The sequence below is a fragment of the Coregonus lavaretus genome, assembly GCF_964263955.1.
Source record: "Coregonus lavaretus genome assembly, chromosome: 4".
In the NCBI taxonomy this organism is placed as follows: Eukaryota; Metazoa; Chordata; class Actinopteri; order Salmoniformes; family Salmonidae; genus Coregonus; species Coregonus lavaretus.
In genome coordinates, this window is record NC_139991.1 from 32,989,111 (window position 1) to 33,007,730 (window position 18,620).

Genomic DNA, 18,620 nt, shown 5'->3' on the forward strand with positions numbered 1-18,620 from the left:
CTCAATTGAGACGTGTCTGGAGCCGTTGTCGCGTTTTTTGGAAGTCAAGTGATGCCGAGTCAAACTGTTTCCTCAGTACGTAGAGGGGGATGTGACCCCTAACCTATAGCTCATCAATTTGGTGCGCTGTCAGCGTTGAGGCAGGAGGAACCACGGTCGAGATGGGATTTTGGCGATGTGAGGGTGGCGAATAAAGGGCGTTACCTTTATTTGGGGGTTGCCATCTTTGTTGTGTCTGTCTAAGGACACAGGCTCCAGCGGAAGGATAACCCTCAATATCTTGATCTAAATATCCCAAATAAGTCACCATGTCGCTTGAAACTAAGAATGTTAAGTAATGATGATTGCTGATACATGAGTTTAGATTTGAAAACATTGTCAAAGTTAAATGATGCATACGCTGATGCGCAATTTGAATATTTACTGGATTCCGAATCACAAAAGGATTCCCAATATCTCTGCAATTATTATTTGACAGATATTTGAAAAAGAAAGATCCGAAGAGCTTACAATTTAAACAAAATGGCATGCCTTTTAAAAACGTTGTGTACTGTTTTATTTTTTCATTTTAGTCTATTGTTTTTGTGCACCAATATTTCTGCATGACTTGATATGATTGTCCTTTGTTTAGCACACGAACTCACCCCAAAAATGCTAATTAATTCAATGTTTGTGTTCATTTTGTGACCTGAATTCAATTGTCTGGAAGATTGTATCTTATAATGGGATAATGATCTCTGCTGCATTGCCAGGGGCTGAAGTCCAGTACAATGGGACCCTTCTTCTTTGGGTTTCATCTAATCATCTTTTTTTCATTTAGCCTTTATTTAACCAGGATATCCATTGAGGTTAAGAATGTCTATTGAATGTCTATTTCAAGAGAAACCTTTCAAATGGTGATGCAAGCTGGTTTCCTTGTAAAAAAAAGGAATGTTTTCATAAATTGAGTTTGTGGTTAGCTTAGCTAATGTTGGTGTATCCATCTTAGTTCATGTTTAAACCTGGTTATATTGTGCTTTTGAATCCTAACCATCAATGGTGAACAGAGAAGGTGAGCCCATATGTTTTTTTGACACCAGTTTTAATTATATATTTTGAGTTGAGTGCAGGAGGGCAAGGCTTTATCCCCTGTTATCTTGATTAGCCCCTCTTCTCTTGAAGGGGAAAATGCATTCACTCTTTTGACGCACTTTAATGTTGCTTAGGGAGGAAATGGGAGGCTTGTTCAGGGGAAAGGGAAAGTGTTGTGAATGGAGGAGGGTTGGCCATCTGTCAGTAGAACTCTGTTCTGTTTTTTCCTGTCTTCTATAGGTCGTTATCAATAAAACATCACAATACGGTGCAGAATGCTCGATTTGGCTGCTGGGGGGCAAGGAGACCCCCAGCTCCGCTAAAACTATTGACAACTATGTGCCGTTTTCAAGGGATTGTTAAATATATATTATAACTATTTGGTTTTCAAATCATCACCTCTTGAAGAGCATAGTCAGAACCACACATTTGTGATTATTCCACATTTACCTCTATCCTCAGTTATACTGAAAATAACTTTTGGAAAGAGCTTGACATCGGCAAATCCTCATCCTGGTAAACTTGTCAGTCGGGCTTCTGTCATCACCACTATAGATAGCAAGCAAATCAAACAATATTTGTATATAGCCATCTATTTTATCCCCTGAGAGTTAGCTTGTTAATTAACCATATTGACATGATCTATTGTTAGCCAACTTGACGTGTTCCATCAATCATTGTAGCCTATCATGCCTGTCAGCAGCAATCGTGATTAAACGCTCTTAAAAACAATGTTGAAAAGTGGTTAATGTTAGTTAAATTCGCTAAGTAGGCCTACGTTGGTTGGAGAAAAAAAGTACATTAGGTCTACTTACCACTGTTTAGCCAACTGTACAAAGTTTCTACCAGTAGCTTGCAAAGTAAACATTCAGCTAACGGTAGCCTTCATCGGCAAATGCGCCCTTCTGCTGCTTGACAAGCAGTTCCCATAAAGGATCCGGAATTAACCTACATACTTGTCAGCTGTAGTTCACTTTTGTTTTATATCACTCAAATATCCAATTAATGGGGGCCAATATTGAGGAAGATTGTGAGGCAATACTCTCACGTATCTGAAATTACAATTGATGTTTACTGATCATGAAAATCATGCAGTTACTGTATATCTCTGATGATAGAGCTAAATGTGTACAACTGTTTTTGCATGGAATAATCAGAAATGTGTAGTTCTATGCTCTTCAAGAGATGATGATATTCCAACCAAATAATTTGGCAATTTTACAGTCTCTTGAAAACGGCACGAGTTGTCAATGGTTTTAGCGGAGCTGGGGGTCTCTGCTCCCCAGCAGGGAAATCGAACGCTCTGCACCTTGTTGTGACATTTAGATAACAACCAATTAATTCCACTTCTATTCCTGCAATAAATATGAAAGACAAAATGGATGCAGCATTACCGCAAAAATGGAAGAGGAAAGTGGAAGGGGGAAAAAGTAAGGAACTTGTCTGTCGGCCCTACATAAAAGACCATAATTGGTTAAAGAAAATTGTGATAAATAAAAAAGTATACCACTTTCATTAAGGACCAAAGGATTGACAGCCGTTCCAAATAGTTGGGAAGAGATTTTTGACGTACCGATTCCATGGCATAGTGTGTATGAACTGATATGCAAAACGCCTGATTCAAAACTTACAATTATTCAATTTAAATTATTATATAAAATTCTTGCTACCAATAGAATGTTATTTATATGGGGGATACAATCTTCCCAGCTCTGCAGATTCTGCTGCGAAGAGACAGAATCATTAGATCATTTGTTTTGGTACTGTCCATTTGTAGCTTGTTTTTGGTCACAGGTCCAGGAATGGCTGAAGGATTGCAATATTTACCTGGAGCTAACCCTGCAGATACAGTGCCTTGCAAAATTATTCATCCCCCTTGGTGTTTTTCCTATTTTGTTGCATTACAACCTGTAATTTTGAATGGATTTTTTATTTGGATTTCATGTAATGGGCATACAGTCGTGGTCAAAAGTTTTGAGAAGTCTGCTGCCTCAGTTTATGATGATGGCAATTTGCATATACTCCAGAATGTTATGAAGAGTGATCAGATGAATTGCAATTAATTGCAAAGTCCCTCTTTGCCATGAAAATGAACTAAATCCCCAAAAAACATTTCCACTGCATTTCAGCCCTGCCACAAAAGGACCAGCTGACATCATGTCAGTGATTCTCTCGTTAACACAGGTGAGAGTGTTGACGAGGACAAGGCTGGAGATCACTCTGTCATGCTGATTGAGTTAGAATAACAGACTGGAAGCTTTAAAAGGAGGGTGGTGCTTGAAATCACTGTTCATCCTCTGTTAACCATGGTTACCTGCAAGGAAACACATGCCGTCATCATTGCTTTGCACAAAAAGGGCTTCACAGGCAAGGATATTGGTGCTAGTAAGATTGCACCTAAATCAACCATTTATCGGATCATCAAGAACTTAAAGGAAAGAGGTTCAATTGTTGTGAAGAAGGCTTCAGGGCGACAAAGAAAGTCCAGCAAGCGCCAGGACCGTCTCCTAAAGTTGATTCAGCTGCGGGATCGGGGCACCACCAGTGCAGAGCTTGCTCAGGAATGGCAGCAGGCAGGTGTGAGTGCATTTGCACGCACAGTGAGGCAAACAATTTTGGAGGATGGCCTGGTGTCAAGAAGGGCAATGAGGAAACCATTTCTCTCCAGGAAAAACATCAGGGACAGACTGATATTCTGCAAAAGGTACAGGGATTGGACTGCTGAGGACTGGGGTAAAGTCATTTTCTCTGAATCCCCTTCCGATTGTTTGGGGCATTCGGAAAAAACCTTGTCCGGAGAAGACAAGGTGAGCGCTACCATCAGTCCTGTGTCCTGCCAACAGTAAAGCGTTCTGAGACCATTCATGTGTTGGGTTGCTTCTCAGCCAAGGGAGTGGGCTCACTCACAATTTTGCCTAAGAACACAGCCATGAATAAAGAACGGTACCAACACATCCTCCGAGAGAAACTTTTCCCTACCATCCAAGAACAGTTTGGTGACGACCAATGCATTTTCCAGCATGATGGAGCACCTTGCCATAAGGCAAAAGTGATAACTAAGTGGCTCGGTGAACAAAACATCGACATTTTGGGTCCATGGCCAGGAAACTCCCCAGACCTTAATCCCATTGAGAACTTGTGGTCAATCCTCAAGAGGCAGGTGGACAAACAAAAACCCACAAATTCTGACAAACTCCAAGCATTGATTATGCAAGAATGGGCTGCCATCAGTCAGGATGTGGCCCAGAAGTTAATTGACAGCATGCTAGGGCGGTTTGCAGAGGTCTTGAAAAAAAAGGTTGAACACTGCAAATATTGACTCTTTGCATAAACTGAATGTAATTTTCAATAAAAGCCTTTGACACTTATAGAATGCTTGTAATTATACTTCAGTATACCATAGTAACATCTGACAAAAATATCTAAAAACACTGAAGCAGCAAACTTTGTGAAGACCAATACTTGTCATTCTCAAAACTTTTGACCATGACTGTACACAACATTTTTATTTGGATTTCATGTAATGGACATACACAAAATAGTCCAAATTGGTGAAGTGAAATGAAAAAATAACCTCTTTCAAAAAATGTAAAAAAATTAATAACGGAAAAGTGGTGCGTGCATATGTATTCACCCCCTTTCTATGAAGCCCCTAAATAAGATCTGGTGCAACCAATTACCTTCAGAAGTCACATAATAAATAAAGTCCACCTGTGTGCAATCTAAGGGTCACATGATCTGTCACATGATCTCAGTGTATATACACCTGTTCTGAAAGGCCCACGAGTCTGCAACACTACTAAGCAAGGGGCACCACCAAGCAAGCGGCACCATGAAGACCAAGGAGCTCTCCAAACAGGTCAGGGTTGGGTTATAAAAAAAAATCTGAAACTTTGAACATCCCACGGAGCACCATTTTAAAATCCATTATAAAAAAAATGTAAAGAATATGGCACCACAACAAACCTGCCAAGAGAGGGCCGCCCACCAAAACTCACGGACCAGGCAAGGAGGGCATTAATCAGAGAGGCAACAAAGAGACCAAAGACATCCCTGAAAAGCTGCAAAGCTCCACAGCGGAGATTGGAGTATCTGTCCATAGGACCACTTTAAGCCGTACACTCCACAGAGCTGGGCTTTACGGAGGAGTGACAAGATAAAAGCCATTGCTTAAAGAAAGAAATGAGCAAACACGTTTGGTGTTTGCCAAAAGGCATGTGGGAGACTCCCCAAAGATATGGAAGCAGGTACTATAGTCAGATGAGACTAAAATTGAGCTTTTTTGCCATCAAGGAAAATGCTATGTCTGGCGCAAACCCAACACCTCTCATCACCCCGAGAACACCATCCACACAGTGAAGCATGGTGGTGGCAGCATCATGCTGTGGTAATGTTTTTCATCGGCAGGGACTGGAAAACTGGTCAGAATTGAAGGAATGATGGATGGCGCTAAATACAGGGAAATTCTTGAGGGAAACCTGTTTCAGTCTTCCAGAGATTTGAGACTGGGACGGAGTTTCACCTTCCAGCCGGACAATGACCCTAAGCATACTGCTAAAGCAATTCTCGAGTGGTTTAAGGGGAAACATTCTTGGAATGGCCTAGTCAAAGACCAGACCTCAATCCAATTGAGAATCTGTGGTATGACTTAAAAATTGCTGTACACCAGCAGAACCCATTCAACTTGAAGGAGTTGGAGCAGTTTTGCCTTGAAGAATGGGCAAACATCCCAGTGGCTAGATGTGCCAAGCTTATAGAGACATGCCCCAAGAGACTTGCAGCTGTAATTGCTATAAAAGGTGGCTCTACAAAGTATTGACTTTTGGGGGGGTGGAATAGTTGGATGGTGTTAAGAGATAGATGGGAGGTCTTGAATGAAGCTGAAGGATGGGACTAATAACAACTAACAACAACTAATTACAACAAGATAACTAATGTAAAGCATACTGTGTCCATAATAAGTATATAGGTTATAGGTTGAGAGCTTTTGTGAAAGAGCACAGTTAGAAAAATATGGCATATTAGAAGCAAACCAGATGGACATCATGAAAATTATCGGAGGAAGTTCAGCAGTCAAAACAAACAAAATATAATTATTGTAGAATTTGACTGTGTCCATTAAATGTATATAGTATGTATGGGCTGGAAGTAGAGGCCTAAGCGTTGTTGTTTACTCCAATTGGGGAAGGGGTGGTGGGGTTGGAAAGTAATGAAGGGAAATATAATTTAAAAGAGTGTTTGTGTGTGTGTGCATGGATGTGTATGTGTGTGTGTGTGTGTGTATATATATATATATGTGTGTGTGTGTGTATATATGTATATATATATATATATATATATATATATATATATATATATATATATATATATATATATATATATATATATATACACACACACAGTGGGGAGAACAAGTATTTGATACACTGCCGATTTTGCAGGTTTTCCTACTTACAAAGCATGTAGAGGTCTGTAATGTTTTTCACTGTGAGAGACGGAATCTAAAAAATCCAGAAAATCACATTGTATGATTTTTAAGTAATTAATTTGCATTTTATTGCATGACATAAGTATTTGATACATCAGAAAAGCAGAACTTAATATTTGGTACAGAAACCTTTGTTTGCAATTACAGAGATCATACGTTTCCTGTAGGTCTTCACCAGGTTTGCACACACTGCAGCAGGGATTTTGGCCCACTCCTCCATACAGACCTTCTCCAGATCCTTCAGGTTTCGGAGCTGTCGCTGGGCAATACGGACTTTCAGCTCCCTCCAAAGATGTTCTATTGGGTTCAGGTCTGGAGACTGGCTAGGCCACTACAGGACCTTGAGATGCTTCTTACGGAGCCACTCCTTTGTTGCCCTGGCTGTGTGTTTCGGGTCGTTGTCATGCTGGAAGACCCAACCACGACCCATCTTCAATGCTCTTACTGAGGGAAGGAGGTTGTTGGCCAAGATCTCGCGATACATGGCCCCATCCATCCTCCCCTCAATACAGAGCAGTCGTCCTGTTCCCTTTGGAGAAAAGCATCCCCAAAGAATGATGTTTCCACCTCCATGCTTCACGGTTGGGATGGTGTTCTTGGGGTTGTACTCATCCTTCTTCTTCCTCCAAACACGGCGAGTGGAGTTTAGACCAAAAAGCTCTATTTTTGTCTCATCAGACCACATGACCTTCTCCCATTCCTCCTATGGATCATCCAGATGGTCATTGGCAAACTTCAGACGGGCCTGGACATGCGCTGGCTTGAGCAGGGGGACCTTGCGTGTGCTGCAGGATTTTAATCCATGACGGCGTAGTGTGTTACTAATGGTTAACTTTGAGACTGTGGTCTCAGCTCTCTTCAGGTCATTGACCAGGTCCTGCCCTGTAGTTCTGGGCTGATCCCTCACCTTCCTCATGATCCTTGATGCCCCACAAGGTGAGAACTTGCATGGAACCCCAGACCGAGGGTGATTGACCGTCATCTTGAACTTCTTCCATTTTCTAATAATTGCGCCAACAGTTGTTGCCTTCTCACCAAGCTGCTTGCCTATTGTCCTGTAGCCCATCCCAGCCTTGTGCAGGTCTACAATTGTATCCCTAATGTCCTTACACAGCTCTCTGGTCTTGGCCATTGTGGAGAGGTTGGAGTCTGTTTGATTGAGTGTGTGGACAGGTGTCTTTTATACAGGTAACGAGTTCAAACAGGTGCAGTTAATACAGGTAATGAGTGGAGAACAGGAGGGCTTCTTAAAGAAAAGCTAACAGGTCTGTGAGAGCCGGAATTGTTACTGGTTGGTAGGTGATCAAATACTTATGTCATGCAATAAAATGCAAATTAATTACTTAGAAATCATACAATGTGATTTTCTGGATTTTTGTTTTAGATTCCGTCTCTCACAGTTGAAGTGTACCTATGATAAAAAGTACAGACCTCTACATGCTTTGTAAGTAGGAAAACCTGCAAAATCGGCAGTGTATCAAATACTTGTTCTCCCCACTGTATATATTTATTTATTTATTTATTTGCAAGGGGAAAAAAAAACATATGGAGGATTGGAAGTGATGCAGACAATTACATTGATGGAAGTTACAATCTATCAGAAATATTAAAGCTGATCTACCCCCTAAAAATAAAAAATAAAAATAACAATATGGCATATAGAAGCAAACCGGATGGACATCATGAAAATGATTGACGAGGTTGAGGGTGGAGGAAGTTCAGGAGTAAAAACAAACAAAATAGAATTATTATAAAATTGACTGTGTCCATAAAATGTATATAGTATATATAAGCTAGAAGTAGAGGCCTAAGCGTTGTTGTTCACTAGTTTACTCCAATTAGGGGAGGGGTGGTGGGGTTGGAAAGTAATAAAGGGGAATATATTTATAAAAAGGATATATGTAAATATGTGTGTGTGTGTTTGTGTATGTATGTATGTATGTATGTATGTATGTATGTACAGTGAGGGGAAAAAGTATTTGATGCCCTGTTGATTTTGTACGTTTGCCCACTGACAAAGACATGATCAGCCTGTAATTTTAATGGTAGGTTTATTTGAACAGTGAGAGACAGAATCACAACAAAATAATCCAGAAAAACGCATGTCAAAAATGTTATAAATTGATTAGCATTTTAATGAGGGAAATAAGTATTTGGCCCCTCTGCAAAACATGATTTAGTACTTGGTGGTTAAAACCCTTGTTGGCAATCACAGACGTTTCTTGTAGTTGGCCACCAGGTTTGCACACATCTCAGGAGGGATTTTGTTCCACTTCTCTTTGCAGATCTTCTCCAAGTCATTAAGGTTTCGAGGCTGACGTTTAGCAACTCGAACCTTCAGCTCCCTCCACAGATTGTCTATGGGATTAAGGTCTGGAGACTGGCTAGGCCTCTCCAGGACCTTAATGTGCTTCTTCTTGAGCCACTCCTTTGTTGCCTTGGCCGTGTGTTTTGGGTCATTGTCATGCTGGAATACCCATCCACGACCCATTTTCAATGCCCTGGCTGAGGGAAGGAGGTTCTCACGCAAGATTTGACGGTACATGGCCCCGTCCATTGTCCCGTTGATGCGGTGAAGTTGTCCTGTCCCCTTAGCAGAAAAACACCCCCAAAGCATAATGTTTCCACCTCCATGTTTGACAGTGGGGATGGTTTTCTTGGGGTCATAGGCAGCATTCCTCCTCCTCCAAACACGGCGAGTTGAGTTGATGCCAAAGAGCTCCATTTTGGTCTCATCTGACCACAACACTTTCACCCAGTTCTCCTCTGAATCATTCAGATGTTCATTGGCAAACTTCAGACGGCCCTGTATATGTGCTTTCTTGAGCAGGGGGACCTTGCGGGCGCTGCAGGATTTCAGTCCTTCACGACGTAGTGTGTTACCAATTGTTTTCTTGGTGACTATGGTCCCAGCTGCCTTGAGATCATTGACAAGATCCTCCCGTGTAGTTCTAGGCTGATTCCTCACCGTTCTCATGATCATTGCAACTCCATTGCATGGAGCCCCAGGCCGAGGGAGATTGACAGTTCTTTTGTGTTTCTTACATTTGCGAATAATCGCACCAACTGTTGTCACCTTCTCACCAAGCTGCTTGGCGATGGTCTTGTAGCCCATTCCAGCCTTGTTTAGGTCTACAATCTTGTCCCTGACATCCTTGGAGAGCTCTTTGGTCTTGGCCATGGTGGAGAGTTTGGAATCTGATTGATTGCTTCGGTGGACAGGTGTTTTTTATACAGGTAACAAGCTGAGATTAGGAGCACTCCTTTTAAGAGTGTGCTCCTAATCTCAGCTCGTTACCTGTATAAAAGACACCTGGGAGGCAGAAATCTTTCTGATTGAGAGGGGGTCAAATACTTATTTCCCTCATTAAAATGCAAATCAATTTATAACATTTTTGATTTTTTTTTGTTGTTATTCTGTCTCTCACTGTTCAAATAAACCTACCATTAAAATTATAGACTGATAATTTCTTTGTCAGTGGGCAAACGTACAAAATCAGCAGGGGATCAAATACTTTTTTCCCTCACTGTATGTATATATGCGAGGAAAAATTTTTTTTTATGATTTATTATTTGTTTGTTGGACACTCATTTACTGACTATTTCAGAAAATCTGTTTCCTTTTGTGGAACACATTTGGAATATTATGTTTGTTTCAAAATGATATTGGGCCATGGGAATAATCTCACGTCTGACAGCTGAACAAAAAACGACAACACATGGCTATATTATGTTAACATAGAACTTTCCCAGAATATGGTTTAACATTCTGTAGCAACAGGTTATTTTGCCTTAGGCCTAGCAGTTCTATGACTTCTACATTATATACAGTTCATTCTGAAAGTATTCAGACCAATACTTTTTTCACATTTTGTTACGTTACAGCCTTATTCTAAAATGGATTACATTTATTTCCCTCACAATCTACACACACTACACCATAGTGACAAAGCAAAAAGAGGTTTTTAGAAATGTTTGCAAATGTATTAAAATAAAAAACGGAAATATCACATTTACATAAATATTCAGACCCTTTACTCAAATTAAAGTTGATTTGCCACATGCGCCGAATAAAACAGGTGTAGACCTTACAGTGAAATGCTTACTTACAAGCCCTTAACCAACAATGCAGTTTTAAGAAAAGTAAGTGTTAAGTAAAAAATAGATAAGTAAAAAATTAAAATAACAAATAATTACATTTTTAGTCATTTAGCAGATGCTCTTATCCAGACCGACTTACAGTTAGTGAATGCATACATTTAAAAAAAAATATTTTTTCATACTGGCAGGTAATTGAGGTAATATGTACATGTGGGTAGAGTTAAAGTGACTATGCATAGTTAATAAACAGTAACAGCAGCGTAAAAGAGGGGGTGGGGGGACAATGCAAATAGTCCGGGTAGCCATGATTAGCTTGGGGGTAGAAGCTGTAAAGAAGCCTTTTGGACCTAGACTTGGCGCTCCGGTACCGCTTGCTGTGCTGTAGCATAGAGAACAGTCTGACTAGGATGGCTTGAGTCCTTGACAATTTTGATGGCCTTCCACTGACACCGCCTGGTAGAGAGGTCCTGGATGGAAGGAAGCTTGGCCCCAGTGATGTACTGGGCCGTACGCACTATCCTCTGTAGTGCCTTGTGGTCGGAGGCCGAGCAGTTGCCATACCAGGCAGTGACGCAACTAGTCAGGATGCTCTCGATGGTGCAGCTGTAGAACTTTTTGAGGATCTGAGGATCCATGAAAAATATTTTCAGGCTCCTGAGGGGGAATAGGGTTTGTGCTGTCTTGGTGTGTTTGGACCAGTACTTTGTTGAAGCACCTTTTGGCAGTGATTACAGCCTTGAAGGGGTCTGAATACTTTCCAAACGCACTGTAACTGGTTCTCTAACATTCCCAAATATGTAGCCATAAGGGCTGTAGCCATTATACCATTACAGATGCTCTCATGGGGTTGGATAGAGTTCTGGGACCAGGCTATATGATTGTCCTTTAGTTATAAAAAGGTTGTCACTACATCTAAAAACACAGACAGCTGTCACCAAACTAATGATTTCACTGAATGATTAAATGTTCCCCTAAATCCTCTCAATGTTATTACAGCCTACCACTGGTGCAGTGTAAGTTCATAATTAAACTAGCCTCGAGTCATGGGCAGTGGGTTGTGCTATGGCTGATATTTTTGCATCTTCTGGCTGTCTATTATTGTATGTATTACGCTACATGTGCTGGGGTGACAGCTGATGTAATATACAGTGTTCATCAGTTCTGCCCATCCCTTCTATCCTGACAGGTTCCTATACATCACACATATCTATCTACAGTACTGCATCATCCTATCTGTCATCTCTAATCTTCTGCCTCTCTCCTATAGCTTGAGAATTGTGTAATTCTCGCCCAAAGAAGGAGCCTCTTGTCTAGTAAGGCCTCTCATCGACTCGTTGAAGAGCCACAGGTCAGGACAACACCCCCCATCCCCATTCCCGCCCACCCGGTGGGCTTGCACGCTGCAACGCGAACGCTGCATGCTTCTATATCCTCCTAGCACTGCACAACTTGTTTCTCTCTTAAATTCTGTTCTGCATGATCTGAACAACACTTGGGTGATTTTATATAACTACCATTTTACTTAGGATTAGCATTTGTGACGTAAAAAATCTGTTCTAAATTGATGTCATAATTAAGTGATTTTTTTTTCTCCCTTTTCTTTTGTCCAATGAGTTGATTTAAGATGTGATTTTCCCCCAAACTGCCTCTAAAGCTTTGTCCCATCTGCTTTGGGAGTTTCCATGGGCCTCTCTGTGTTGCTTGAAATGGATTTGTCCACTCTTCTGTGGAATGACATGTTACACCTGTGGATTTTTAAGACTTGTTTTCTCTTGATTTCAATTACGCTTGGGCTGTATACCATGTATACTAGGGTATTTGGAATTAGCCATAGCCACGTGAGGGTTTTTCAATACCTTTTTTAACTATTTCTTTGAAGTTTTTCAAAAAATATTAATATTTGTAGCTACTTTTTAAGTAAATACCTGCAGTCAACTTGTGCAATACCTTAGGAGATGAAGCAGATCGCGTTAATTTCACCTGTCACATTATTTTAGATTATGAAACTATAAAAACAAATAAAGAGAGACGCACACTCTGTATAAACTCCCAGTAATTTATTGGGTAAGAAACCACCTTATTGGGTTTCTTACCCAATAAATTACTGGGAGTTTATACAGAGTGTGCGTCTCTCTTTATTTGTTTTTATAGCTTATAGCACCTCTACACTAAGTGATGTTCTCTGGGTGTGTGCCAGCTCATGCTTTTTATTAGATTATGAAGCTTACCATAGTTCCCCAGAACAGTTGAGCCAGTCACGTGTGTTTTGTAAATAGCACAACGGGAGAAAGCGGGAGCAGGTGAGTCCAGCTGTGTATTGAAAGCCACACAAGTAAATCCGCTCACAATGAAAAAGCAATGTATTTTTTACAAAAACAATGCATTGTCATCATGTTTCTAATGGCCATCCATATTTCTTATCTAACCCTAGCCAGTTACATTTCCTAATGTTTTGCTTAAAGTTAGTCTTGCATTTTACCAGAGAAAAGTAGGCTGGCTACACCGAGAAAAGTACCAGAGAAAAGTAGCTACACATCAGTCAGACCGCTGTCTGCTGATAGAATGCCAGTTTTCATCCAAGTGGAGAAGTGCAACTAAAACAATATGAGTCTGTTGCCAAGCAGAAATGACAATAAGAATAATATTTGTTCTACGTTTACAAAACGCAGCAAGAGATTTCTTATGCGTAATCTTGTTTTCCTGTGTGAAAAATGAATCATTTTGAGTTAACGTGACCCATAAATTTAATCTGCTAGTTATCTAAGTACTGTAAGTTACTGAATTAATAAGGTGATGGGGCATCATATTGTGTAAACTTTCTGCCGTGTTTGAGAAGTCAAAGCCCTTTGGATGAGTTATCTGTACAGCTGCCACTGTTATCTTTTGAGTTCCTTATGTTTTTTCTCCTCTCTGTTCTCGGCCCTTCTGCTCCTCCCCCATCTTCTCCGAGCAGATCAGGCAGGCCCATTGCCCTAGCGACGCCACAGAGACACAGCGTGTACACATGCTGCTTCAAAGCCAGTACCGTTCTTCCTAAAGCCAAGCATGCGTCAAAACTTTGTTCATTTGCACAGTGTCTCTCATTCACATTCGCTTGTAAATGTCCAAACTCACCAAAAATGACATTCCATGGAAGTTCGCTATTACTTGTGCTAATTTTGTTAGTATTGTGGTAAGAGATGCCCAATGGTATTTTTTTGGTGCCCCCCTGGTCTATTAAGCCGGTAATACCGTAAATCCCGGGATGAAATAAGGATGGTATGACGATATGAAAATCTGGATACCGCCCAACCCTAATTTCAATACTTTGCATGTATGACCACCTCTGGTGGTGTGGGGGCTGTGCTTTGGCAAAGTGGGTGGGGTTATATCCTGCCTGGTTGGCCCTGTCCGAGGGTATCGTCGGACAGGGCCACAGTTGTCTCAGCCTCCAGTGTTTATGCTGCAATAGTCTATGTGCCGGGGGGCTAGGGTCAGTCTGTTATATCTGGTGTTATTCTCCTGTCTTATCCGGTGTCCTGTGTGAATTTAAGTATGCTCCCTCTAATTCTCTCTCTCCCTCTCTCCCTCCCCTCCCGGAGGACCTGAGCCCTAGGACCATGCCTCAGGACTACCTGGCCTGATGACTCTTTGCTGTCCCCAGTCCACCTGATTGTGCTGCTGCTCCAGTTTTCACTCCTCTGCCTGCGGCTATGGAACCCTGACCTGTTCACCGGACGTGCTACCTTGTCTCAGACCTGCTGTTTTCAACTCTCTCTCTATCGCACCTGCTATTTCAACCTCTAAATGCCTAGCTATGCAAAGCCAAGTGACATTTACTCCTGATGTACTGAGCTGTTGCAACCTCTACAACCACTGTGATTATTATTTGACCCTGCTGGTCATCTATGAACGTTTGAACATCTTGGAGAAAAATCTGGCCTTAATGGCCATGTACTGTTATAATCTCCACCTGGCACAGCCAGAAGGGGACTGGCCACCCCACAGAGCCTGGTTCCACTCTAGGTTTCTTCCTAGGATCTGCCTTTCTAGGGAGTTTTTCCTAGCCACCGTGCTTCTACATCTGCATTGCTTGCTGTTTGGGGTTTTAGGCTGGGTTTCTGTATAGCACTTTGTGACGTCTGCTGATGTAAAAAGGGCTTTATTAATACATTTGATTGATTGATTGATGACGTCTCTGCAATGTTGTATTTTCTTTAGCGTATTTCATGTTGTTAATGTATTATGCTCAATTGTAACCTGACCTCATGAGCCTACCTAGAAATAAGTTGATGTAACCAGTGTCAGAGACCCAATATGTTGTTGTTTACTTAGCTAGAGCTTAGCATTATCGTTGTTGAGCGGAAAACAATGGGGAAAGGATCCTTGTTACCATGACCCAAATAGCGTTTGTAAAGCACCTCAAAGTAACTCTAAACCTGACATTTTTCTTAAGATGTAAATTGGCTCCCAGCCCCAGGAGGTTAAAGGGTCAGACTTACACATCGACTTGCCAGGTCGCAGTTGTAAATGAGAACTTGTTCTCAACTGGCTTACCTGGTTAAATAAAGGTTAAATAAAAAAATTAAATAGGATTGTCTACCGTTCACCAGCAGAGTATTTAGCACCTCTGAACAGAGTCCGGCCGAAGTTCGTACGTATACTCCAGACCAGTAGGTGGCAGACGCTTTCCTTTCTTACTCCCAAAAGGGGAACCGGACGATCAGATGTTGCAATGCCAGGGGGGAGTGAAGAAAAGCTTTATCAGCTTTATTAGGCCTTTCGTTGATTGAGGAGGAAAAGAAAAGACTAAGACGAAAGATTTGTCAAGTGCAGAAAATGAGTTGTCATTGATACTGCAGCGACTGACTCAAGGTGCATATCCAAACCTTTGCTGTGAGCTGGAATCACATGAAATGTCTGATTTTCAAGAATTTTGTCCAACTCTTTCCTGAGCAGTTCCACAAAGAGTGGGTCACTCCACACATCCAGAGGCAGAATACAAACTACAGGGATTGCATCTCAGTGGGGAACGTCTCATGATAACGATGCGCTTCTTGGCAGCGGGTAAGCTAATAAAGTTTTTTGAAAGATACCACAAACTTTTAGATATAATAATAATAATAATAATAGCTAGCTAGTAACGTAAGCTGGTGAAGTAACTTGAGCAGCGCAACATTTTCAGCCAGGGTAAATAGATAGCTTAATGTAGCTAATGTTGTAGCTATACCAAAGATTGCATATACACTGAGTGTACAAAACACTAGGAACACTTTCCTAATTGACCTTCCCACTTTTGCCCTCAGAACAGCCTCAATTTGTTGGGGTATGGACTCTACAAGGCGTCGAAAGTGTTCTACAGATATGCTGGCCCATGTCGACTCCAATGCTTCCCACAGTTGTCAAGTTGGCTCGTAGTGGATCTCTACTCTGAATAGCTCGTTCCATCTGATACCACAGATATGCAATTAGATTGAGATCTGGTGACTGGGCAGGCCACTGCATTAAGCTGAATTCACTGTCATGTTTGTGGAACCATTCCTGGACAATCCTAGCCTTGTGGCATGGGGCATTATCCTGCTGGAAAAAATATATTCGCAGATGGATACACTGTTGCCATGAAGCGACGCACCTGATTGGCAATGATGTTCAGATATCCTGTGGCTTTCAAACATTGCTCCACTTTTATCAAGGGGCCCAATGTGTGGCATGAAAACACACCCCACATCATCACACCACCACCACCACCAGCCTGCAATGTTGACACGCAGCATAATGGATGTATGTACTCATGTGGTTTTCTCCATACCCTAGTCCTTCCATCAGCGTGAAACAGCAGGAACCGGGATTCATGTTTTTCCAATTCTCCAGTGTCATGTTTTTGTTTCTTAGGCTACTGCAATCACAGTTTTTTGCTGAAAGAAGTGGAACTCTGTAAGGTCGTCGGCTGCCTTACCCCATTCGTGTCAAGGTACGACGAGTTGTGCATTCTTTTATAGGTCTTTGGGCACCAATGTTGTACTGGACTGTCAGTTAACTAACTAGCCCGTCTGTTGCTCTGCAGAATTCTTTGTCCTCCTTCATCAATGACCCGTTTTTTACCGCAGGCCTGCCGTTGGCTGGATGTCCTTTGGGTGGTGGACCATTCTTGATACACACGGGAAACTGTTGAGCGTGAAAAAACCCGCAGCGTTGCAGTTCTTGACACACTCAAACCCAGGTGCCTGGGACCTTGTACCATACCCTGTTCAAAGGCACTTAAATATTTTGTCTTGCCCATTCACCCTCTGAATGGCGCACACACACACACACAATCCATGTCTCAATGCTTAAAAGCCTTCTTTAACCTGTCGCCTCCCCTTCATCTCCACTGATTTGAAGTGGATTTAACAGGTGACATCAATAACGGACATAGTATTCACCTGGTGAGTCTGTCATAGAAAGAGCAGGTGTTCCTAATGTTTTGTACACTCAGTGTCCTTGTACAACACACTTGGCTAGCTAGCTATTGTCAAACAATGTTGGTTGGTTATAACATATGAAAATGTTGAATCTTGGTTTTGTTTAGTTGTGTAGCTAATCAGTATTCACATAGAAAAGCTACTGGAGCCTGGCCTACCTGTTTTGTGTGGGAGTGTCTTCAATTTGAGGTATTGTCCCAGACACCTGCAGAGCAATCTACCAGGTTTTGAAAGACAAATACCTAAAGGTATGTTTTCGTGTGTAAATGTTAATCTGGACATATGGTCATCATGTGAATTGGTGTGTGTTCTATTGACTTGAGTGATTTGCTTTGAGGTTGGTCAGACATTTGTTTACCTTGTCTATTTTGATCTGCCATCACCGGATGTGTCTACCATTTGTACTGTAAGCAGTGTGACGAGTTCATTCATGTTTGACATGATCTCTGGATCCTGTGGGTTGATGTAATAACTCTGGGCTACCACCCTCTAAAATACATTGTGTTTTCTCTTCTATTTTTCAGTGCACAGACACTGTGGAAAAGTGGCAGGAAATAGCCTGTACTCCACACACAGAGACGCGTACAAAGCTCTCCCTTGCCCTCCATTTGGCAAATCTGACCATAATTCTATCCTCCTGATTACAAGCAAAAACTAAAGCAGGAAGTAACAGTAACTTGCTTAATACGGAAGTGGTCAGATGACGCAGATGCTAAGCTTCAGGATGGTTTTGCTAGCACAGACTGGAATATGTTCCGGGACTCATCCGATGGCAATAAGTGCATCGATGACATTTTCCCCACAGTGACCGTACGTACATACCCCAACCAGATGCCATGGATTACAGGTGACATCCGCACTGAGCTAAAGGGTAGAGCTAACGCTTTCAAGGAGCGGGACTCTAACCCGGACGCTTATAAGATATTCCGCTATGCCCTCAGACGAACCATCAAACAGGCAAAGCGTAAATACAGGACTAAGATTGAATCCTACTACACCGGCTCCGATGCTCGTTGGATGTGGCAGGGCTTGCAAACTATTATGGACTACGAAGGCAAGCCCAGCCGCGAGCTGCCCAGTGACAAGCCTACCAGACGAGCTAAATTACTTCTATGCATGCTTCGAGGCAAGCAACACAGAAGCATGCATGAGAGCACCAGCTGTTCCGGATGACTGTGTGATCACGCTCGCCATAGCCGATGTGAGCAAGACCTTTTAAACAGGTCTATATTTATAAGGCCGCAGGGCCAGATGGATTACCAGGACATGTACTTTGAGCGTGCGCTGACCAATTGGCAAGTGTCTTCACTGATATTTTCAACCTGTCCCTGGCCGAGCTTTTAATACCTACATGTTTCAAGTAGACCACCATAGTCCCTGTGCCCAAGAACACCAAGGTAACTTGTCTAAATGACTACTGACCCGTAGCACTCACGTCTGTAGCCATGAAGTGCTTTGAAAGGCTGGTCATGACTCACATCAACACCATCATCCCAGAAACCATAGACCCACTCCAATTT

The 18,620-nt window shown here is 41.9% G+C and overlaps 1 protein-coding gene across 8 annotated transcripts in view; it reads left to right on the top strand.

Moving 5' to 3' along the window:
• LOC311128500 (semaphorin-4D-like) overlaps positions 1-18,620 on the top strand; it is a 129,123-nt gene that overhangs the window by 68,726 nt on the left and 41,777 nt on the right. For 2 of the 8 annotated variants that reach the window (XM_084160678.1, XM_084160677.1), the window contains exons 1-3: positions 15,636-15,706; positions 15,946-16,420; positions 16,532-16,610. The exons of 2 other annotated variants lie outside the window; for them this stretch is intronic. In XM_084160678.1, coding sequence (XP_084016804.1) covers positions 16,282-16,420; positions 16,532-16,610 — 218 coding nt within the window. In that variant the 5' untranslated portion in view covers positions 15,636-15,706; positions 15,946-16,281. Of the gene's footprint in view, positions 1-11,927; positions 12,009-15,635; positions 15,707-15,945; positions 16,421-16,531; positions 16,611-16,689; positions 16,860-18,620 lie in introns of those variants that run through there. 4 more of the 8 variants (XM_084160681.1, XM_084160680.1, XM_084160682.1 and 1 more) reach the window with 4 other exon arrangements.